Here is a 25977-nt window from a genome sequence, read left to right as displayed (position 1 = left end):
TAAAAAAACCGGCCAAGTGCGAGTCGGACTCGCGCACCGAGGGTTCCGTACTTTTTAGTATTTGTTGTTATAGCGGCAACAGAAATACATCATCTGTTAAAATTTCAACTGTCTAGCTATCACTGTTCATGAGATACAGCCTGGTGACAGACAGACGGACAGACGGACAGCGGAGTCTTAGTAATAGGGCCCCGTTTTTACCCTTTGGGTAAGGAACCCTAAAAAACAAAAATTTGACACAATTCTAGGGATTGGCAGGGCAAGCTATGCTGGCGCCATCTGCTAAACACTTCGACCGGCCAACCCCATTATTTTGTTTGTGCAAGCTGATTATAATATTGAACCTTGATTTGCGACAAGCGTTTTATTTGCGTATGAGGTGTCCGCTCTGGCGCAGTGCACGGAGCGGGCGCACGCCATTGAGTTATTAATTGTTATTACCAAAGATAGATATAACTCGATACAGTCTAAGGAAAAAACGTGCCTCGAAAATCAAGAAAATTTGACTCTCGATCAGAGGGCGCTACTAGCTTTGGCCTACTGTGGCGATGGCGTTGACGGTTTCGTTTGTTATTTAACAATTTTTACGCATATCAGTGAAAGAACATGGGTCAAAATCATAAAAATAATTAATGCAAATAAAAAAAATCATTTATCCATATTGAAATACATTTTATCGTATTTTTATAAATCTTCATTTTTAGTTTTAAAGTGTGTCGATAGATGGCAGTGAATTTACTGTGGTTACAAAATTTACTATGACAGTACCGCTCTAGTATAAGTTTCTCTATGTTATTACTATAGAGACGACATAACAAACAATGAAATTGTCGGAATCACAACCTGTATCACGCGACTAAAACGTCGTAAGCGCCGTAAAATTCATGGCGCTTACGCGTTTAGGTCGCGAGATTCACGCTCCGCTTCTATGGTTTGATGCCAAATCGGCAGCAACTCATGGCGCAAAATACTGGTATCTTGCCATTGTAGGTCTGCCTTGCTTACCAAAAATTCAGTAAGTAATAAAATTGCATTTGATAACTCGTATAAGTTAATAAAGAACTTATTAAAAGAGAACAATAAACAATGGAATGGAATGCGCACCCGCCATCTGTATTCCCTGATCAATATGACCTCGGTCTCTTTAAAACAAGAGTGAATAGGCTGTTACTGAACCGGTGAGCTCCATCTTAGGCCCTGTCTTCACTTTCCATCAGGTGTGACTAGGGCCAATCGCCGATCAGTTTATAATAATAAAAAAAAAAACAATTGCATGAGTTTACAACCGTGATTATTAGTATACATATTATAACAAAAAAAGTGTTTTTTAGGGTTCCGTACCCAAAGGGTAAAAACGGGACTCCGCTGTCCGTCCGTCCGTCTGTCTGTCACCAGGCTGTATCTCATGAACCGTGATAACTAGACAGTTGAAATTTTCACAGATGATGTATTTCTGTTGCCGCTATAACAACAAATACTAAAAAGTACGGAACCCTCGGTGCGCGAGTCCGACTCGCACTTGGCCGGTTTTTTTTTCTTCTGTAAAATGTTTAATATGTTTTCTGGAGGAACCTTCCGGAACAAATTTGCAAGTCCGCGATATCATGACAATTGGTTGCGCGTAAACATATTTTTAAGATTTTATGATAAATGATAAATTCAGTCCCGCCGGGTTTCCTGCGCCGGTAACTGTTCGAATATATTTAGGCACTAGTCTCTACTAGGTACGGGTTGAAAACAACCTGTATAGCCGTTGTCACATATTTTTCAGTCACGACAATGCCACGTTTACAGTACCGATGATAACGCAATTGTCACAATTTTTGTTTTTCATCTGAATGCGGTTTCTGCTTTTTTTACCGACGAGGCAATATTTCGCTTCCGCCTCGCCGGGCAAAGCTACAAATGGGGGCTCAATGGAACTACAAAAAATAAATGCGCACGCAGAACCGACACAAACCTAACCGACTTTGTTTTCACGTGTTACGGCCCAATTCGAACAAGGCTTATAAGATGTCACACCGATACGATACTGATCTGTCAGTGTCAAAAGTGACATTTCTTCAGCCAAAAACGTATCGGTGTGACATCTTATAAACATTGTTCAAATTGGGCCGTTAGTCTACAATTAAGTCAAAACCAGAACTAAGTTTAAAATATTGGTACAATGATGTTTCCGGCATTTACCTCGCAAATTTAATCATAAAATGATAAAATCAAGAAAACTAAGAATTTAATAATATTTAGTTATTTAAACTACGTACACAAGTACCTATAAGCAAATTTTATGTATTTTAATATTTGAGAAAATTGCGTTTTAACTAATAAAAATATTTGCTCTTCAGACGAATTTCAAAGGAAGGGCTTTTGGGGCGTTTTGTAAAAGGGCCTTTTTTTGATAGGGCAAATAGGGCAGACAGCAATTACCTATGTCAGCCCAGGTAGCAGTGACGTCAGCGACGTAAAAGTGACGTCATAATGACTTCATTTATACGTCATAAATACGTAACGGACGTCATAAATACGTAACGGACGTCATAATGACGTATAAATGCTACCTGGGAGTGGGACATTATTCGCTCCACACAACGATAAGTACCAATATGTACACCCCAGGTAGCAAAGTGACGTCAGCGACGTACAAGTGACGTCATTTATAGGTCATAATAACGTAACGGACGTCATAATGACGTATAAATGCTACCTGGGACATATATATTCAACAACAGAACTCTCTACTGCAACTATTTTCACAAAAGAATAGTTGGGGCGAGATAAATTCATCGTTTTCGGACAATTTATACAATTGTACCTATTGTATCACCAATTTATGAAATAACTTTGGCCTATCAGTCAAGCGTGTAATGCTTTGCAAAGGCCGTGGACTCGTGACATTACCATAATGTAGCAAATTTCAGCAACATTTCATTTTGGCGTTAATAATTCTGCCACCACGCATGCAGTTAGTACTAACATTATCTTTGCTTTAAGTAATTTTATTAAGTAATGTTAGAAAAGATTTTCAACTATATTCAGTTCATAACCTAATAAAATAGATGTCATTATAGGCAAACCGGTGCGTAGGTCAAGCTTTTGGACCGCGAGAGGAGCAAATTTCGTCAGTCATCGCATCCCGGGCGAAAACTCGTATAGCGGTAAACGGCTATGTATGATGAATGATGAGCCCTCGTGAACGTCAGCTGCCGCTCCGTTGGTGGGTTGAGGAATGGCAGCCACCGAAATGCGTAACACGGTCTTTCCACCGCGATACAATCGGCTGGCGATTTTGTTTATTCACAATATCATCCAAACTATCATCTGACAAAGTATCAAACGGAAGGCGATGACGCCGATGAATAAAAATAGTTTTCTTTTTTACATGTTCATGTGACCAGCTGACGGTCTTTCCACAGCGATACAATCGGCTGGCGATTTTGTTTATTCACAATATCATCTAAACTATCATCTGACCAAGTATCAAGTGGGAGGCGATGACTAAATTTTTTTTATAGACTTTATTTGCTGATGACATTCCTCAACCCACCAACGGAGCGACAGTTAACGTTCACGAGGGTTCATCATACATAGCCGTTAACCACTATACGAGTTTTCGCCCGGGAGGCGATTGGTCATGGAAATCTGTTCCTGGCCCGCGGTCTATTTCTTGCAGGCGGCGCCCACTTCCCTAAGGAATGTTTTTGCCTCTTCGCACCAACAATTTCGAATACGAGGAAAGTAAAATGCATTTGAAATAAAACTATGAAAACGGATTATATCGCGTATATTGAATTTATAATACATCCCGACGTTTCGAACCCTTTACAGCGTTCGTGGTCAACGGGTGCCTGAGGAAAAATTACAAAGTGCAAAAAAGCTGTAAAAGCTGTATATAAAGGGTTCGAAACGTCGGGATTAATTATAAATTCAATATACGCGATATAATCCGTTTTCATAGTTTTATTTCATGAGTAACTATCGCGGTAACCGAAGACGATATTAAAATGCATTTGTTTTTTTTTTAAACATGACTAGTATACATTTTAATAGTATTTCTTGAGGGAGGGAGGGAATTATCAATTTAGGCAAAATTATCGTTATTTATGGAATGGGGAGTTAAATATCAGAATGCAAAGTGTATAAAAATCCATTAAAACCCAAATTTCAACTGCTTATTGTAAAAAAAATAAAAAAATCGTACTTGGAGCATAAAATGCTCTAGTGCAGAAACGTATCGTTTTCTGCACACCTTTTAGAGAAACAATGACCCTCTTTCAGAGCATGAAAAATGAAAATGTACAAATGGTACAGTTGCTCTTTGCGTCACAGGGCGGACACGCTATACATCAAAAATTACTTGCGTTTCTATGTGTGAACGGCACGACTGCGTCTGTCTGTACACGCGTCATGCGTCATAGTGTGAGTAAGTTGCTTAAAAACAGTACTGAGCGGCCGGCAAACGGCCGTCAATCTAGTGTCGCGGGGCGAGGTAATTCGAATCGGGGCGGGGCAGTGCGTGGCCGTTCTGTATGATAATACTATTACTTATTCTGTGGTTGCGTCCACCGAAAGAGACAAGTTTATGTTCAACAACGTGTTGCAACAATAGGCTTGCGAAACAAAAAGAAAACATTTCTTTTGGCCAGTAACTTGCGATTTACATTATTTGGAAAGTAAAAGGTCAATAAGTTAATTTATAAGAATGAAAAGAACTTGGGTTTTTTCCTTAACAATACTTTATCCCTTGTAAAAGGTTTCCTTATTAATTAAATTTTGTGGTTGCGGTTGAAGTCGTGTGAATGAATCAAAATTATGAATGAACTGAAACTTTTATGCGTAGGTGGTAACGCGTGACTTTGTCATGTGGCGAATATTTTTTAGCTTTTTCATTAGGTAAGTAATTCATGTGGGGTAAGAGAAACATTTTACCATTTGCCATTCTTGCCAAATGGCAAGATGTAGCGCAGGACCGCTCAGAATGGCTGAGGCTGGGGGAGGCCTTTACTCGCAAAGAGGTCCATCAATAATAATGATAATTATCTTCTTCTTCCTCGCGTTATCCCGGAATTTTTGCCACGGCCCATGAGAGCCTGAGCGAGAGCGAGAGATCTGATTAGTCCGGTTTCCTCACGATGTTTTTCTTCACCGAAAAGCAACTTGGCTGGCAAAAAATTTGGCTGATTCACAAATTTTGGCTGGCCTATTTTCTATGGGAGGGTAATTTTTTTTAAACGTAAACGTAAACATGATATCCGCGCTCGCGGGCACGCACTTCCATCTCGCTCACGCTTACACTCAGTGTGAGTGAGAAAAGAACACGAACTTACTGGGCCTGAAATATACCATCTGGAAAATCCTCATACTTTCGCACATCACTGAAGTACCTGCAACGAACGTTGACATTCCCATTTCCATTCGTTCATTTATAATTCATCAGTTCACTCACGAACGGTGTTACCCGCCGAGAATACGTCTATAATGCTACTAAATTGTAAATGACCATTTCGACTTTGACTGAACTTGGAATTTGGGGCTTCTTAAATTATGCATGTTTATTGGCTGCGTGCTGCGGCTGGGGTGAGTATGAATTTTTTAATGCGAAACGTTTGGTGACAAATATCTATGGTAGGATCGCTAGTGCTTAAGTCGAAGGGGGGCGATCGCTTCTCTACACAAACATATCCCCATTTTCCTCTCTGGATATATAGAAATCATGAGCATCGGGAGAGTTTCAAGGTACGACGGTTTTAAACAAACTTTGCTAACGATTGAAACAGAACATTTTTCACCAGACCAACGCGAAAAAAAATTGAAAATACTAACTGTAAAACATTACAAATTAAATCAAAATGAATGTTCACTAGACTTATATTGACCGGGATATAGAACGTGAATATCGGGAGCTCATAAATAATATAATACAATAGGTAATCACGGTCTATATCCCGGTCAATATAAGTCTAGTGAAACTAACCGTGAATCATTCAAAACTCAAAATAAATGTTATTAAAAAATATTTATCATTCAAAACCATAACTTATAAAAGTCAAATTTATTTGTCTGGAAGAGATCGCTTTACTACAGAAGAAGAGGTTAACCTCTTCTTTTCTGTATTACTTGTATTGTTTTCTGTAATGAGGTGTGAGGTGTGCCATAAAGAGTATTTGTATTATTGTATTCTATCAGCCTATTAGCCAACATGGAAACAACTCAAAATTAGTCAACTCTCTTTGCCTCTCATGTGGATAAAAATGATAAAATGCACCTTTCTCATCAGTTTTTGAAGAGTAAAGAGAGCCTTTACGGCTGGTGTAGTATTTTTTTTTACTATAGCAATCCAAACACGCATACCTATGCACTACGATGCTGTATCGTTACCTGTGATAGCGTTTTGATTTTGCAGGTGTGAGCTTTTTAATTTACTACGAATCTCATTCCAAATTGGACTCTAAGTTTTTACTTTTAGGGTTCACATTTAGATGTAACTTCGAAGGTGTTTCCACTGTTTTCAATAAGGGCCGGATACCGGATAGTAACCGAATATCCGGTGCACCTCTAGTTGACTGTATTGTTTTATCTTAGTATAGTAGTTATAGACATGAAACCGAGCGACCAGGGGTAAGAGAAAGACATATTCATGTATTGACAGGTTAATGTATGGCAGCATAATCCTTTTTCTCTTTTACACTTATAAATTTCGGTATTACGCCATCGCCTCCTACCTATGCTGCCATAACCCGACCATGAAAAAAAACCCGGTCGGTGATAAGGACAAAGCATGGCACTATTTTCTCTTTCCTCTTATAGGAATCGCAATAATAAGACTATCTTTCTCTATCAAAGAGTGTCAGGCTCTTGTGTTTTATAGACTGTGGTAATGGTTACATGATAATCTGTTTGCTGACACGTTGTTTAATATCAACAAGCAGATGAGCGGTTTTCATTCTGTGTCCACATTGTCACGGTCTGTTTTAATATTGATGGCTTGTCCACAAGGCTCGGCAGAGCTGTGTACTACATTTCGATATTATGGTGGCCATACACCATCCTTGCTATCGTCCAATCGGCATGACGCTACGGCACAATCGAATTTCGATTATTTTGGCTTGATCATGGCGATTGGATCATGCCGATTCGGTCGGAAATCGTCAGTTCAGTCTGGTCAAGATTTACGTCGGTGATCAGGGCACCGTGATCGGTAGCGTCATGCCGATTGGACGATAGGAAGGATGGTTTATGGCAAGGACGTATATAAGGGGGGGGGGGGGTTGGGTAGCGGGTTTGACCCCCCCCCCCCCCCTTAGGACTCGACTATGACCACATTATGAAAGCGCCTTGTCACGTCGTCTCTACCATGAGCACATGCTCATTTCTACCTAGAACCTAGAAATAAGTGCACAAGTGTGATGCAGATGTCTTGTAATTCCATCAAAAACAATGACGCCACGCCTTGGCTTTGTATTATTTACAAGCAAAAAATAATGCGCTATGCAATTCACATTTCACAAACTCATCGCGATTCGTATCATATTATCTAATATAATTTTTTGTTTTTTCTTTTTATCACTTAAAAAAAAAAACGACCTCTCAAAATCATTTGAGTTTGAGTTTGCATTATTAAAGTTCGCATTCGCTTTTTCATCCCAAACCCCCCATTTCATTCCAACCCGGACCCGGGGGCCCCTTAGATTTTCTATATCTACGTGGTGTATGGCTACCACAACTGAACGTCACTGCCGATTGGACAATTTGAACTGATCGTGTGTAATGTATACAGACGAACTGCAGATTGGATCAAGCCTGCAGCGTCATGCCGATTGGACGATAGGAAGGATGGTGTATGGCCACCATTATGCATTTACCTAAGTTAAAATTTTGGCCTTTTATAACTTATTCCGATATCATTTCAAACTTTTAAACGATATACATACAGATAGGTAAATATTTACATAGGTAAGTACCGGAAACTTGCGCCTATTATAATATCTTATTTATCTATATTTTACAAAAACAAGGTATTGATATCAAAATTCCACGACAAAATGATAAACGCGGCAATTTTCGCTGTCGAACGATGATTGGTTAATCTCTCGAGTCTACATTTCCGCTTCCGGTGCGTTTTGTTACTGCATTTTTTGGACACGTCAATTACTTTATGAGGCTTAAAATTATGTTTGGAGGGAATTACATTTATAGTTTGTCAAAGGACTGTCTCATTTCAAACATAAGAGAATCATACTATTTTTGTCTTACACAATTTGGTTTGACCAACTATAATATCAATATTCAAAACTGATTATTAAAATCATATTTAACATTGAATATCTTATTGTCTTCGGTTACCGCGATAGTTACTCATGAAATAAAACTAAAACTGTAAAGAGTTCGAAACGTCGGGATGTATTATAAATTCAATATACGCGATATAATCCGTTTTCATAGTTTTATTTCATTAAATATCTTCCTAAATAAATTACGTATTTGTCATATTTTGTGTAATACGTGCAATATCAAAACGCTTTTACGTCAATGTTGCCAGTGGTATCCAAAATACAGAGCTTTGGATATTTTACTGATAACAGCCGAGGAATTTGTTATTTTTACTTACCTGATTTAGACAGATAATTGACTCATTATTATTCACAACGACGGGACTAATAATTGACTGTCGATATTACATGATTTGAGTCGTTACCTCCTTTTTTTAATAAGAAGGAGTTCAACATCTGAACATGTATATTTTTATTGATTATCATACCTTAACCTGCTTTGATTATCTATATTAAGCAACTAGGTATATTTAACCACTCCTAATGGTATTCATCGGATTTTTTTTTGAAGTTCTGAAATAAAACAAAATCGTACTATTAAAATATAATTATGGTAGAATTTTTTAAATATTTGTAGTACCTAATAAATATATAATGGCACAGCCACTTTGTCAGTACAAAAAGACAGCAAATTTGAATTTCGTGCTTTTTTCTACTGACATTGGGTGTGCCAGATTATAGTTACTATGATAATAAATCCAAAAATACCGAAATTAATAACGGATGTTATTGTTACAATCCCTAACTCAAAATAAAGTAAAACTAATGAATAAGTATAGTTGGTCAAGCAAATCTTGTCTGTAGATAAAGGCGGCAAGGAGGCACGAAGGGATATCGTCCCATAGAAAATATGAATTTCGCGCCTTTTTCTACTGACAAGAATGGCTTGACCAACTATATTTTCCATGTTTAATATCTTTTAAATGTTATTATTTTTACGCAAATAAATCTTCAACACTATAGCAACCCTGCCACGTCATCCTTGACAACGTCATTTTCGCAAAATCAGCGTTTGACATTTTACGATAATACGACCGATTTCAAAACGCAAACTGTGTTTCAACAAAACGTGAAACATAAGACTACGTTATTTGGTCGGATTACCAAACAACAGCACACACTTCCTACTTCTTATCAAGTCAATATTATTAGTTTCTCATCGTACGCTTCGAGTTTTTGTTATAGTTCTGTCTCTGCTTTAAACCTTTATTTTGCTCAGTGTGAAAGTGAAAGAGATACTTGTGTCGAATTTCGGGGTATAGTATAAAAGATGGGCCGGTGCCGGTGTTGACGCAGACACATACACATAGTACAATTCGTTGTTTGACGCAGATAAAGTTTGTGCGAGTAATTTAAAGATACGCGCGTTTACGGTAAGTTTTGAAATGGTTTTTATTAAATTGTTAGGTAAGTATTAGCTAATTTTATGAACTTTCTACCTTTGAGACTTTAAAAATAATAAACTGAGATTACTTACAAGAAAATATCCTGTTAATTTCTCTTATTTACCTACTATTAAAATATTGTTTATTGAAGTGTAATTTACGTTTATTTCCTCAATAAATTTTTGGGTAACAAACTAATAATAAAATGTTCTAAAATATTTTTTTTACAAAACTACTATTTGGCAATTTTCTACAACCTTAAAATCTGGTCGAATGTTATTATTATCAAGTTAGAGTTAAAATAAAAATAAATGTTTTCTGTGATAAAAGTGAAACAATTTAAAAGAATGATATTTAACGGGGTGAGTCAATTATAAATAAATATTTTAACACTTTATTAACAATCATAATGAAAATAAATGCTTACCATTAACATTAACATAAATAATGTTACCCTAGAAATTAAAAGAATTATTAAATAACTTAGTATAAGCCAAACATATCTAAAAATATTTTAAACTGGAGAAAATTATTGTTCGGGCTAAAAAATTTCAACAGTAACTTTAAACTACTTAACCTACTTTTTAAATACTTACTTACTTCTGTGGCGCGATGACCCGAAGTGGATCTTGGCCTCCGACACCAAAGACCGCCATGCTACTTTCACTTTGCATGCACTTTTTGAATAACAAACATTAATAGTTTAACTTTTTCTATGTTATCTATTTATAGTCACCATTAGATACAACGGAGCGGCCAAGGTGTTCACAATATCTGAACGTGCACTCTATCGCCTTGACAATAGAGGCATGTTCAGATATTTGTGGGCTCCTTGCTTCCCACCAAATATACAAAATGTATTTAAATGTATTTTAGTTCCTTGTTGATGACACTTGAAAGAACTAAAAAATTACCTCAGTTCCAGAGCACCATGTCTTCCGAAGACTTCAGTACCCTGAGCGGCGTGTACCCCGTGCTCACTGACGAGAGACTCAGCAAGGCTCTCTCTGACTGGTTCAAGGAGAACGTCACATTTACTCGATGGGAGGTATATATACAGGATAATTTAAAATCGGGGCCAACTTCAGTACCCTGTGCGGCGTGTACCCTGTGCTCACTGACGCGAGACGCAGCAAGGCTCTCTGACTGGTTTCAGGAGAACGTCACATTTACTCGATGGGAGGTATTTTTTTTTATTGGTTTAAAAATATTACACAGCATTACAGTAGGTATACTAATGCACTGCGAAATTTAAGACAAAAAGTAATACATACAAACAAGGTACAGTCACAGATTATATAATACTATACTGTACAGTATACAATCTGGAACTAGGTATGACAATTTTTTTTTAATTTACACAAATTCAAAGAAACGAGGTATATACACAAAATAAAACAATACACAAAAGAAATATTAATAACTAACTGAGGACGGACGGTCATCCATTGCCTCACAAAGGTTTTAGCATTCCTCACAAATTAGCCTCCAACTACCGGCAAAAACGTCACAGTCCGGAGCAGACTTGAGAAGTGCGTTGATGTAGTGCAAAGCGCGAAGCCGTGGTGATTGCCTGTACGCCGCAGTGCGCGCTTTAGGTGCTGCAAGTAAGTCGCGATGACGAGGTTTAAAATTAAACTTTGCCTGAGACAGAGAAGGGACGCAGAGGCGCAACAGCTGCGAGACCAGCTGAGGGCAGTCTGTGTCCCCACGTAATATTCTACACGCCCGGTCATGAGTGCATAATTACGCCTCACTTCCAGGGAGTTAAAACCCAGTTCCAAGCAAATATTATGTCGGGTAAAGGAAGGGATAGTACCCATAATTTTTTTTTAATAAAAATCTCAGGAACGTCTTTTGGATCTTCTCTAGATGCAAGGCGTAAGTGACCTCATGGGGATTCCACACTGGACGCTGCCTCCAGTTTACTCCTATGTATGTATGTATGATAGTGTTATACATATAGCCAGGGAACCATGTCTCTTGAAGACTTCAGTGCCCTGAGCGGCGTGTACCCCGTGCTCACTGACGAGAGACTCAGCAAGGCTCTCTCTGACTGGTTCAAGGAGAACGTCACCTTTAGTCGATAGGAGGTATGTATACAGGGTGCCTTAAAATTGGGGCCAGTATTGGTTATTTAGTAGCTGTGAGCGAAAATGGATTGTATTTTTATGAAGAATATTGAGATACAGGTGATTTTCGGAATTTTAAGAATCGAATCTCGCTCTTACATTTTTATTAAAAATGTAATATTAAGGTAACTTGTTGGTTATTGGCTACTTGGGAAATTCGGAAAGAAAATGCAAGCAAAGTCAAAGCAGGGTAAAAATGTGTACTTTCATGGGACATCTTTATAGAATTTGCCAACAGTCAGATTACTATGGGTTCCGCATCGTGTCACAATAGTTTCGGATTCGGCTATGGTCAGGCACAGAGCGGATGCATAAACACGATCATTACATAGTTTGTCTAATGTCAATGCCAAGGCCAATCGCCTATATAAATACCTAGCCGTACCTACACGTATTTTTACAGCATAAACGCTATATATTTCCTATTTTGTTATGGAGGCATATCTAAAATCACGACCGATTTTATTGCTATTGTACATTCTTAATTATTGTATTTCTTGATTGTTCATTTCTTCAATAAAACGTATAGGTACAGGATAAGCCCGTAAGAGCCTATTCGGCGTTTGATTAGATTAAGGGTTGGTTGCACCAAACCGCCTGTCACCGTTGTAAAATTGTATTGTATGGGAATTTTCATAGTACTTTGTTGAGTGATGTTGATCAGTCTGTCAAATGTGGTTGGTGCAACTGGCTCTTAGTTTCCGACCGAAGTTTCGGGCAAAAAACTGCTGAACCTTTCGGCCGTGATGAAACCACATTTTCGGAAATGTCAGGCCGAAGTTTAGGTTTCGGCAGGCTTTGGCATAAAGATAACGAAACCGAACATTCGGCTGAAACTAGAGCAAAACCGAACCTTCGATTTCGCTTGATTAGACCAATGAATGGGCGTTATGGGCGATTTGCCACGACGCGACGACGATTTTACACGAGTCACGTTTTTGCCGAAAAAACTTGATATTCAAGACTATTTAAAATTTGAATTCGAGCCGAAAATATCCAATCTCACACTATGACGGTGCCATAAGGCTTTTTATCGTTTTGTAAATAACATAAAACTTTACAGGCAGTCATTGTATAAGTAATGATAATAACATAACCTTGTACCTATGCAATTATGATTGATAAGCATACCACTTGTTTTATGATTGCTTAGAAACAGAAGCATAATGTCATAATAATTATGATGATTCGTGCATTCGTGAAGAGATACAATAGACGGGCATATCTAAGATAAGCCTGTACATTTTAAAATCTAATCTGTACAAATCTATATGTTCTTTTTCAGTACGTTGGCGAAACAGGCAAAGGAGATTCCTACTTAAGCGAATTGATGCGCATCAATGTCTTCGGCAAAACAGACTCCGGTGACCCTAAAAGTATCAAAATCATTCTTAAGAGTATCCCCAGAAGCGTCTCCCGTCGTCTCACCTTCAGGAGTGACGAATTCTTTAAAAACGAAATAATTTTCTACACAGAAGTCCTACCAGCCATGCTAAAATTCCAATCCACCAAAAACGTATCGAAACCTTTCGATAACTGTCCTAAAGTCTTCCTAACGTATTGTGACGGAGAAAACGACATTGTTTGTCTCGAAGATGTTTCTATTTACAACTTCGCGCCATACCCTGTCAGGCAAGAAGGAATTGACTACGCACATTGCAAGCAGACATTCAAAACTATGGCTAAATTCCACGCGTTATCTTTCGCAATGAGAGACCAAGAGCCTGAAGAATTTAACAGGATCAGCAATTTAATATTTGAGACTTACTATGATGAGCGTCTCTGGGATTGGTACGAGGCTTTCTGGAAGCGTCTGTGTGGTATCGCGATTGACAGTGTAGAAAAGGAATATCCTAACTCCAAATACGTTGAAAAGGTAAAGGAATTCGCTGTTCCGGAGAGGTACAAAGAGATGATAAAAGCAGTCCAGGATCGCAAAAATGGAGTCATCGGTCACGGAGATTCCTGGACCAATAATTTCTTATACAAATATATGAACGGACGGCCCGTTGATGCTATGATGATAGATTTCCAGCTTACTAGATGCGCGTCTCCTGTTTTGGACACATCTTTTGTCATATACGGGTGTACTACAGAAGATATGAGGGAGAAACATTATGTTGAACTGTTGGAGTTTTATTATGAAGTCCTTTCTAGCCAGATGACGGCGTATGGAAGTGATCCCGATAAGGTTTATTCGCGGACGACGTTTATGGATGAAGTGAAGAAGTATTCGTTCTTTGGTCTGGCGTTTAGTTTCGAATCGACGCCGCATATTGTACTGCCACCAGAAGAAGCCTGTGATATGAACATGGAGGTATATAATTTTCTTAGATTTTTGTATTCTTAGATGGTGGACAGTCCTCAACTGTGCGTTTCTTCAGAAACTTTTTGCTAACACTGTGGAACGAGCTGTCGCCCGCGGTATTACCGGACCGATACGATCTTCAAGAAAAGAACGTAGCGTACTCCCATATTAAATGCCGGTAACGCACTTACCTGCTCGTTTGCCTACGATATCATAAAAAATGCACATTTTAGAAAACTGGGCCAAATAGTGTCCAATAATTACTAGAATAAACTATAAAAAGATGTCACAATATGTGAGAGCATTCTCATATAGATATTAAAATTTGATCAATAGTTCTTGAATTTCTTGCTTAACAGATGTAGGTATTTAATGGCAAACGTAAAGAGATGTGTTTTGATATTATCACAACCTCAGTTAAAACTTTAAATTAATGGCATTTTTATGGTCGATAACCATTAACTAAAATATTGTCTTCGGTTACCGCGATAGTTACTCATGAAATAAAACTATGAAAACGGATTATATCGCGTATATTGAATTTATAATACATCCCGACGTTTCGCTTTCGTCCTCAATCACCCGTTGACCACGAACGCTGTAAAGGGTTCGAAACGTCGGGATGTATTATAAATTCGATATACGCGATATAAACCTTTTTTATTAGTTTTATTTCAACAATTAACTATATTTTTTTATTTAAACTTTACTGCACAAAATACCAAAATAATGTATAAATGGCGGACTTAATACCTAATGGCATTCTCTACTAGCAGACCCATCAGGTTAACCAGAGACTAAACTTTTTTTTGTTATACAGGGTGACAAAAAGCGCAACATAGACGAAATCTGGCCAATGACCCCCTTCAAGACGAAGGAGGGGCGTCAGAGAGAGGCGAACAACGTGAAGCACTGCGTCGACCACGAATACATATAAACTGGGAAAATAGTCCCACAGGAATCCCACAGGGCTCCTCAATGGGTCAAAAACGTTCGGAAAAACCGACGTCCCTTTAGACATTACAAAAATTAAATTAACGATTTGATTGCCGAGTTCCTTACCGGTTGCTGGTCCCATATTGGGATACCCACCTACAATTTAGGAGGGATTGAAATCTTCTCGGGTCAGAGGTGTAGGGTTAGAGCCGGCGTAGCATTCTAATATGCCTACTTGAAAATAAACTATCTTTATCTTTAAGAATTTTGTCATACAACTTTTAAGAATCTGCCTATATGGTTAAAGTAAGAAATTTTGGATTCAATGTCCATAAGAAAAACGCATAACCTCAACTCATACTAAAAAAGTTTTTGACCCATATAACTAGTTAATTCGCGCATAATTTCACTTGAATATTAGTTGATTCTTTTAGTTATTTATTGTATAAAAACAAAAAGTACCTACATTTAACTAAATTTTAAAACGTGATAACTTTCAGTACGCACTACAAATATATAAATCTTCTTCTCTTCCTTGTCGTAACCTCATGGCTGAGGGACGCGACGAGTGTGGACACTCTTCACCAGTGCTCTCCAGGCCGCTCTGTCTTGGGCCCAGTGCATGTTAGCCTGCAGTGTGGCGTTTGTCACTGTCGTCACTGATGTTATTCTGTCCGCCCAATAAACAGGACCCGGGTATGTCCTTAAACTACGTCCAAAAGAGAGGTATGGGCACTGCGAATGACATCTCGCTTTGTGTGGTAGGGCACAGGACAGCGGATGTCATTCCAGATCTAGAGCAGAGCCCAACTGGGGAGGTACCTCCACCTTACATAAAACCGCAGCCAAATAACACTAGACCCTACTCATAGTGTTGTATTCCTGCCCGTGAGTAAGGTTGCCAGAGCTCGAGGGAGAGGAGTGTTAGGGTCGGCAACGCGCATGTAACTCTGGAGTTGCAGGCGTACATAGGCTACGGAGACTGCTTAACATCAGGCGGGCCGTATGCTTGTTTGTCACCGACGTAGTATAAAAAAAATATATATATATGCGTATATGTATATATGACGGTCGTGCTTGTCTGCGTGACACCGTGATCTATTTTAGTGCACAGTGTTAAAAAGTGATGATTGTTTCACGTATTTTATAACGTTATTTTATAATCTTACATATTTTTTTTTTTCATTTTATTATGTTGTAAACACATCTTAGGTTATACAAAACAAATTATTGGAAACCAATTTGATCCTAGTTTCCTACTAACATACTTACATGTGAGACATACTAATATTAAATCATTTTACGGTTTAGACTCACTTGTTTTAGTCACTCGCGCGACATGTTTCGGAGAGCCTAGGTCTCCTTTCTCAAGCACTAATAGTGCGAGCAGCGTTCACGACGACCGTGTGTTGCGTACTGCCGCTGCCGCGCGCCGCGTCGCTCGCTGCGCGCGCGCCGAGAAAAGTGCTTGAGAAAGGAGACCTAGGCTCTCCGAAACATGTCGCGCGAGTGACTAAAACAAGTGAGTCTAAACCGTAAAATGATTTAATATACTTACATGTATTTATAATTTTCGGTCTCATCTCCGATGCCACCCTGTGTATGAAATTTCTTCTAATCTATTATTATATGTAATCTAGTTTTAAGCGTCAGTGTTGCGCTAGATAATTATTGTATGCAATTTTTGTCATAAAAAGCTTGTTGCTCATGATATGTCAATGTACCTACGATTAATTTAAACTTGTTAAACTTAATTTCAAGTACGCAACACACGGTACTGAGTACGCAACACACGGTCGTCGTGAACGCTGCTCGCACTATTAGTGCTTGAGAAAGGAGACCTAGGCTCTCCGAAACATGTCGCGCGAGTGACTAAAACAAGTGAGTCTAAACCGTAAAATGATTTAATATTAATTTCAAGTATTTATATTCATATTTTTATTGTAGTTGAATTTAGATAACATGTGTATTTCGTACAACAGAATACCTCACTTTAGAGTTTGACAATTACCTAAGCAGTATTTATCTAGGGTAATAGAGTAAATGTCAAAGATATAATTATAATAAAATTATTAAAAAAAACTATGTAGAAGAAACATGATAGCGATTGCAATTATAATGAATAAAATATATAAATTGTATACTTTTGGTTTACTGAAAATAAAAACAATATTCATTCTAGCTTGTGTCCCCCTTATTTATAAAACTATACACGGCTGCCCCCTCCCCCCCAAATCCAGGGTCCATAAAGTAATGATTTACTTCAACGTCAACTAGCGGATATATCAGTACCGCAACTTGACACTAGATGTCACGAGTGTCGCGAATGACGAAAAGTGTATTGCTCTATAATTTACAACTAATATTATAAGCAGAAGGAGTTGAAAATAGAGTTCTGTTGACACTACCCTCAATATACATAACGGAGGCTGCACTTTGGTTCTTGGTTTGACTCTATCTCGGACGATCGATGTTCGAAATGACATTGATATCATTATATGTCACAGTTTTCAATTGTTTGGTTGACTTAAATCATAGAGTAACTTATACTAGAGCGGTACTGTCATAGTAAATTTTGTAACCCCAGTAAATTCACTGCCATCTGTCGACACACTTTAAAACTAAAAATGAAGATTTATAAAAATACGATAGAATGTATAATATTGTCTTCGGTTCCCGCGATAGTTACTCATGAAATAAAACTATGAAAACGGATTATATCGCGTATATTGAATTTATAATACATCCCGACGTTTCGAACCCTTTACAGCGTTCGTGGTCAACGGGTGACTGAGGAAAAATTAATCAATATACGCGATATAATCCGTTTTCATACTTTTATTTCACGATAGAATGTATTTAAATATAGATAAATGATTTTTTTTATTTGCATTAATTATTTTGATGATTTTGACCGATGTTCTTTCACTGATATGCGTTAAAATTGTTAAATAACAAACGAAACCGTCAACGCCATCTATTCGACTGTGGGCCAAAACTAGTAGCGCCCTCTGAACGAGAATCAAATTTTCTTGATTTTCGAGGCACGTTTTTTCCTTAGACTGTATCTATCTATTACGGAGTTATATCTATCTTTGCTTAAATGTAATGCACTTTTTGTCAGACAACATACAGAACTTCCCACCGAAAACCGATACTTATAACTTATAAAACTAGAAGTCAATAAAGAAATAAGCTGTTACTACCTAGACCCAACTTAGCCATGTATAAGAATGGACCACAGTATAAATGTATCCAAATTTTGTTTTATGGCAATCCTGAAAAGTTACGCGTTTCTGAGAAAAAAACATAATTATGACTAACGAAAATGTTGACAAACAATACATTATGACTTAAAATTTTATGGGAAACAATACAGACCTGTATTTGCGTGAGAGAGTGAGACGCAATGACTTTGGAGGTGGAATACCTCAAGTAGGTACGCTATGATTATTCTTGGTTTCTAGATGGGTGTATTCTCCAGTAAAAGCCCGGAGTACGCGCCAGTCCTTAGTTACGAGTTACTCTGCGATGCACTTACCAGGTGGTATGGAGAGACGGCACGCTACGCACATTGTTTTGTAAGGACCAACAACATAGATACTTATCCCAGCTAGCATTTATACGTCATAATGACGTCAGCGACTGCTATATAGGTACCTGGGATATGTTTGCAACGAGATGATGCCTAATTTTTGTGAGTTACGTAAATGTGTTCGAATCTTGGCTAACATACATATACCGGAAAGTAGTAAGCCCCACTTCATCGATCGAAAAATACTTACCTTAACATCAATATACATTTTGGAAACATGTAAGTTTGTAAAAAAATACCCTCAATTTTATACCAAACATTCAGACATACCCCGACGCTACGCCAGCAGGTTTGAAAATAAGTTGGTGCAGGTTATCCCCTCGAAACTAAAACTACATTCAAAAAGTCCTAACTCGATGGCAATAAAAATATTCAATAAAATTAGTAACGAAATGAAAAACACCAAGTCCGACAATGAATTCTTTAAAAAATTAGCAGAACACCTGATTAAAAAAGCCTATTATACATTAAATGAATTTTTTCACGACCAATAATTATAATTAATAAAGTACCCATTATATAACCTTGTACAAAAACCTCGTTCTCCTCTTGAATAAACTGTTTGCTGTGCCCTACAGGGTGTCATGTTGTACACGATTCTATGTTAAGTATAGGTTAAGATACAATGTGATATGCAATAAAGATTATGAGTATGAGTATGAGTGTGTGCTGATTATTATTAATAGGTACCGTACTATCTCGACTTAAATTCAACCCTCGTAGGACAGTTATGTAATACTTTCCTCTATCAAAAATGGCCCTTAAGGATAAGATTTTTTTATACCACGTCGGTGGCAAACAAGCATACGGCCCTATGGACGCCTGCAACACCAAGTGACTATAATGTGGTCCCTCTTTTCTCGTCAAGTCTTGAACCTCAACAGAATTATCTCTCGGTGGAGAAGATAACTTCCAGCTTTCTCTTTCTTGCGCCAGGTCTTGTCGATACGACACGATCCCTACTTTTTGTTTCACTTTCGACCATGTAACTACGCCTGGGTCTGCCTCTTTCTCTCCTGTTATGTCCTTCCTTCCAAAATAGTATAGAAGTTAAAAAACGGTCGTGTAGCATCAATTGTTTTCGCACTTCTTTCTTTTTTACTTTACACAACTCTCTTTAAAAAACTACAACCAACATATTAATTCATCCTACACCCTGATGTGTGACAGTATTGCTTAATTGTCCTGGTAATTTACATTTCTAGATCCATTCATCCTTAAAACTAATGTTTTTGCAATGAAACCATTTTTTTCTCATACACAGCACCTCGACGATCTCTCAACATCTTTTACCAGCGAAGTGACCCAATGGAAAGTCAACACACAATTCGATGAAAGCATACGCCGAATTCATGTTAAAACAACACCCTAGGAATAAAACTAGAAGCTTCAGTTTCCGAAGCGCAGATATCCCTGTAGCTTACGGTACTGTAGGTAATTAGTTTTGGAGATATAGAGATTCAAAAATCTTGGGGTAAATAGCGCTATTACTCACGAAATATAATGGGATAATGGGTTCCTTTTACTTACCCCATTAATTAATAGGTTCTATTTTTTGTATATCTAGAGCATTTTGTAAAAAATATACATATAAATTTGTATAGTTAATAAGCTGCAACTTTATTATAAAACCATTTAATTGTAACAAAATATAACATTCTACATAATTTTCATAGATAATTTAAATACTGAATTCACAAATTCATCAATTATTCTTATAAGTAATTTACCATCACATTTGTATTTTTATATATTTACAAATTCATAAATGCATCCTAAACACAAAATATAACATTTTCAACTAGTCGTTAGAAATAAGCAAAGAGAATTAAGAAGACATAGTGTAAGAGTAAAAACACCAGAGCACCATTATAACAAATATTTATTAGGGAATCACAAAATATGAGAGTTGTCTTGGATAGTACGTGGCGTGGTTTTCGCACAAAAAACCGATCTACAAGATGGAGGACGCTCCTAGTGATGTGTCATTCCGGTTATGATAGTGTTGTGTAGCACCGATAAATGACGTTGCCGCCTTTTAATAGAGTTGTTACCAAAAATACTATTATTTTCGTAGTCTACATCTAGGGTCAAGTAGCGGAACTCTCAGTACTGCTACTCGACACTAGATGTCACATGTGTTGCGACTGACGAAAAGTGTATTTCTCAACAATTTATAACTAATACTATTAGCAGGAGTTGAAAATAGCGTTCCGGGGTTATAATTTTTTAATTAAATTAAATAATTTTTTTAATTTATAAAATTTGACAAATTTGAATACTTGTAATTTTAATTGTAATAATTGTAATTTTAATTATTATTGAATTTTATTTATTGAATTTTTAATTTAAATTATTTAATTTGAATTGTATTGTATTGAATTGTATTGTGTTGAGTTTTAATTATTTGTTGCATTTTCTAGTCCAAAATGATGATAATTTGTGGTGATATGTTAGATTTATAAGGCTCATCCGGTGTGTCCTAGCCCTAAGTTAGCTCCTAGTCATTAGTTAATTTGCATGTTAATTTGTTTTGTAATAGCACTAACATTATTTTTATTAGCTATGTAAGTTACTAACACATATGGGTGTATTAGGCCTGAAATAAATGACAATTTAATTTAATTTAATTTATAATATAAGCTGAAATTGTTGAGCATTAGACTTTCCGTTTGCCGCGACATCTATTGTCCAGTAGCAATAAGTAAGTACTAAGAGTTCCGCTACTTGACGCTAGATGCTAGAACAAAACTGATGTATGGAGTGAGCACTATGTCTTCTTAATTCTCTTTCGAAATAAGTTAAAAATCGACCAAATGCGTGTCTGATTAGGTACAGTCGCCATCAGATATATAGGAGCGGCTGAGGTGCACAAAAATATCTGAACAAGCACTCTAGCGCCTTGACAATAGAGGCATGATCAGATATTTGTGAGCACCTTGGCCGCTTCGATAAATCTGATGGCGCCTGTACGCAAAATAAAGGGTTCCGTACATTAAAAAAACCGGCCAAGTGCGAGTCGGACTCGCGCACGAAGGGTTCCGTACCATTACGGAAAAAGACAGCAAAAAAATCACATTTGTTGTATGGGAGCCCCATTTAAATATTTATATTATTCTGTTATTAGTATTTGTTGTTATAGCGGCACAAGAAATACATCATCAGTGAAAATTTCAACTGTCTAGCTATCACGGTTCATGAGATACAGCCTGGTGACAGATAGACAGACAGACGGACAGACGGACAGCGGAGTCTTAGTAATAGGGTCCCGTTTTTACCCTTTGGGTACGGAACCCTAAAAATCGGCAAAATCCTCTCTTATTCCTAACTGTTACCACCATCTTATAGCCCCTGGTGACATTTGGGAATAAACTAAAAACTCTCGTATATCTTGTATCAAGTCCAAAGGTTCCTTTTAAGGCCACCAGGGGCCCATTTCTCGAACAATATTAGACTAATATTATTAGCCCATGAACTGTCAAATTGTATGGGTTGTCATGACAACACACTAATAATATTAGACTAATATCGTACGAGAGCATTTTTTACTGAAAATGCTGGGGCCCATTTCTGTCGCACAGTGCCTCACACTGGTGGAATCCCACCTTTATATTCACAATTGTGTCATTTTCAAACAAAACGTACCACATTGTCGCTTGTCATAACGATGCTCTGACAGGTTATTCGTATAATATACAAGCAAATTTCGTCATTATGGTAAGCGACAAAGTGGTACCTTTTGCTTGAAAACGTCACAATTATATTCTTAGTGGCAATTAAAACGCATAACGAATATCACAAATGTCTACATATTACGATTCATTAGATACTGACAGACAGACGGACGGTGAAAGTTTAGGTACTAACAAGGTTCTGGGAACCCAAAATGTAGGTACATGTTTATTTACAGAAAAAATATCCGACTTCAAACACTCTTGGTTCACATGACTTAGTGACAGAAATTCCCTTACTCCCTTGGAAGTAATATTAACTATTACTCCCTGTATGTATCGGTGTAATAAGTAATAACCACGAAGTGTAATGAATGATAATATACAATATATCATATATGGATATGAAAAATTGTTCATCTATTGGTCTTAGGCAAATAAGATGTTAGGTTATGACATTATTGACAAAATAGATGACAGTTTTGACATCTTATTTGCCAGGGTTAAAATTAATTGCTATATTCAGTAAGAATCAAAGAAAGATAGATAAGAAAGATAGAGATAGATAAAGATATAACTCCGTAATAGATGGATACAGTCTAAGGAAAAAACGTGCCTCGAAAATCAAGAAATTTTGATTCTCGTTCAGAGGGCGCTACTAGTTTTGGCCTAAGTCGTATAGATGGCGTTGACGGTTTCGTTTGTTATTTAACAATTTTAACGCATATCAGTGAAAGAACATGGGTCAAAATCATAAAAATAATTAATGCAAATAAAAAAAATCATTTATCTATATTTAAATACATTCTATCATATTTTTATAAATCTTCATTTTTAGTTTTAAAGTGTGTCGACAGATGGAAGTGAATTTACTGGGGTTACAAAATTTACTATGACAGTACCGCTCTAGTATAAGTTACTCTATGGTAAGTATACAATATGTGTGTGCCTTTATTTTTATAATAGTTTTCTATTCTTACCCCAAGTAAAATTGCAAAAAAAAACATACCATAACGGATAAAAAAATGCACCAATTAAGCGCCGGCAGCTTTCTCGCGCAATGGGTAGCTATCGCTAGTCAGCGCGGGAACGCTGCCTGCGTGATGGGCACCTTGCCGTGGCTTAGGCGGTAGGTTTTAGGGATTTTTATTTTTTTGTTAGGTTTAGTTTTAGTTAATATTGTCTTCGGTTACCGCGATAGTTACTCATGAAATAAAACTATGAAAACGGATTATATCGCGTATATTGAATTTATAATACATCCCGACGTTTCGAACTCTTTACAGCGTTCGTGGTCAACGGGTGACACCCGGGTAATCCGTTTTCATAGTTTTATTTCTTTAGTTTTAGTTGTTTTTATATTTTTTTATAGGTAGCCAATAATTTCTCCTGAATTAATTTGTATATAATTCTACTCTAATTATGATTATGAATAAATCTCCACCAATTTGGCACTTTTAACGCTAATTTTTAATACATCGGACTCGCGCACGAAGGGTTCCGTACCATTACGGAAAAAAACACGTTTGTTGTATGGGAGCCCCATTTAAATATTTATATTATTCTGTTTTTAGTATTTGTTGTTATAGCGGCAACAGAAATACATCATCTGTGAAAATTTCAACTGTCTAGCTATCACGGTTCATGAGATACAGCCTGGTGACAGACAGACGGACAGCGGAGTCTTAGTAATAGGGTCCCGTTTTTACCCTTTGGGTACGGAACCCTAAAAACGTTATTTACAGGAACATAAGTTAAGCATGTGCTCGAATATAGTGAAAGTTGTGTTACCTAAAAGCAATGAGGATATAATTAGATAGAGCGGTACTGTCATAGTAAATTTTGTAACCGCTGTAAATTCACTGCCATCTATCGACATACTTTAAAACTAAAAATGAAGATTTATAAAAATACGTTAAAATGTATTTAAATATGGATAAATGATTTTTTTATTTGCATTAATTATTTTTATATGATTTTGACCCATGTTCTTCCATTGATATGCGTTAAAATTATAAATAACAAACAAAACCGTCAACGACCTCTATACGAGACTAGGTCAAAACTAGTGGCGCCCTCTGATCGAGAATCAAATTTTCGTGATGTTCGAGGCACGTTTTTTCCTTAGACTGTATCCATCTATTACGGAGTTATATCTATCTTTGCCTAAAAGTAAGTTAATTTCATTTCTTATTAGAGCAAAGCTATTTAAATTATAGAATTTTTGTCTATCTACATTTTATTTATAATTTTTATATTATAGATATCTAAAGGTACCAGTAATCGAGCATCGTTTTATAAAACCACATGCTTAATTAGATTATTATTATAAATAATTTAATATTATACATTTAACGTTGAATAGGGTTATGTACCTAGTCGGCTCATAAGTTCTGTCACTGGAATTTAAAATTTAAATTTGGAACTCCTAAAACAAAAACCGTTCTGCATTTGAATTTCGAATCTTTATTAAATATTTGAGTAGTATAATTTTGCAATTTTCTGTTTTTTTCAACATGGAGTGGACGCTTAAAGATAGCCGTACCGCAATAATTGCACTATATCGTTGTGGTCACTCGCCGACTAAAATTTTTAAGCTACTTGAAAATTTAAAATTCTCTCTAAGATTTGTGTATCGTACCATAGAAAGATACAGTGAGGTCTCTAGTTTAAATGACAAGAAAAGAAGCGGTCGTCCGCGTACAGCTAGGACTCCAGCGGTTGTACAAGCAATTAGGGCACGCATTGCCAGAAATCCCGCTAGGAAACAAAAAGTTATGGCCCTCCAGATGGGTTTGAGCAAAAACACGGTGAAAAGAGTGCTTAATCAAGACCAGAGACTTCGTGCTTATAAACGAAAAACTGGCCATCTTCTCAATGGTCGGCTTAAAGCTTTAAGGCTTAAAAGATCTAAAGCTTTATTGAAGAAGTACGCTAAAAATAAGCACCGTTGTATACTGTTTTCGGACGAGAAAATTTTTGACATAGAAGAAAACTGTAATAAACAAAATGATAGAGTGTACGCTCGCAATAGTAAAGAAGCGTCTAATAGCATTCCCCGTATTCAAAGAGGTCATCACCCTTCATCTGTGATGGTTTGGCTGGGAGTTTCTTATGCGGGCGTCACTAGTATGCATTTTTGTGAGAAAGGAGTAAAAACTAGTGCCAAAGTGTACCAAGACACGGTGTTGACTAATATTGTGAAACCACTATCCCATACGATGTTTCTAAACCAGCATTGGGTTTTCCAGCAGGACTCTGCTCCAGCCCATAAGGCAAAGTCTACACAAGCCTGGCTCGCCTCCAATAAAATCGACTTTATACGGCATGAAGATTGGCCCTCCTCTAGCCCAGATCTTAATCCTTTAGACTATAAAATATGGCAGTATTTAGAGGAAAAGGTGTGCTCAAAACCTCATGCAAATCTAGACTCGCTGAAAAAATCTCTTGCTACGGCAGTGGCCAATATCGACATGAAAGTGGTGCGTGAATCCATTGACGACTGGCCACGAAGACTTCAAGCCTGTGTAGATAATTATGGCGGTCATTTTGAATAAATGTTATACATTTAGATTCTCTAGTTTATAAGCTTTCAAACGCTGTACAAATTATACGGAATAAAC

At 37.1% G+C, this 25977-nt stretch overlaps 2 protein-coding genes across 4 annotated transcripts in view; one reads left to right on the top strand and one right to left on the bottom strand.

Annotated features, from left to right (window-relative positions):
• Positions 1-25977, bottom strand: part of LOC134755272 (uncharacterized) — a 234927-nt gene that overhangs the window by 32090 nt on the left and 176860 nt on the right. The window lies entirely within an intron of this gene.
• LOC134754956 (uncharacterized) lies at positions 9547-15983 on the top strand. 3 transcript variants are annotated; one of them, XM_063691455.1, is made up of 4 exons: positions 9547-9700; positions 10632-10760; positions 13130-14161; positions 14973-15983. In XM_063691455.1, exons 2-4 carry the CDS (start codon positions 10644-10646, stop codon positions 15087-15089), a joined length of 1266 nt encoding a protein of 421 aa, XP_063547525.1. In that variant the 5' UTR covers positions 9547-9700; positions 10632-10643; the 3' UTR covers positions 15090-15983. The 3 variants fall into 3 exon arrangements, with proteins under 3 accessions (XP_063547525.1, XP_063547519.1, XP_063547532.1); XM_063691449.1 differs by having other exon boundaries at positions 9620-9700; positions 10638-10760; XM_063691462.1 differs by lacking the exon at positions 10632-10760 and adding an exon at positions 11683-11805 and having other exon boundaries at positions 9658-9700.

This window comes from Cydia strobilella, chromosome 2, assembly GCF_947568885.1.
Source record: "Cydia strobilella chromosome 2, ilCydStro3.1, whole genome shotgun sequence".
Classification (NCBI taxonomy): domain Eukaryota; kingdom Metazoa; phylum Arthropoda; class Insecta; order Lepidoptera; family Tortricidae; genus Cydia; species Cydia strobilella.
This window is presented reverse-complemented; position numbering and strand designations above follow the sequence as displayed.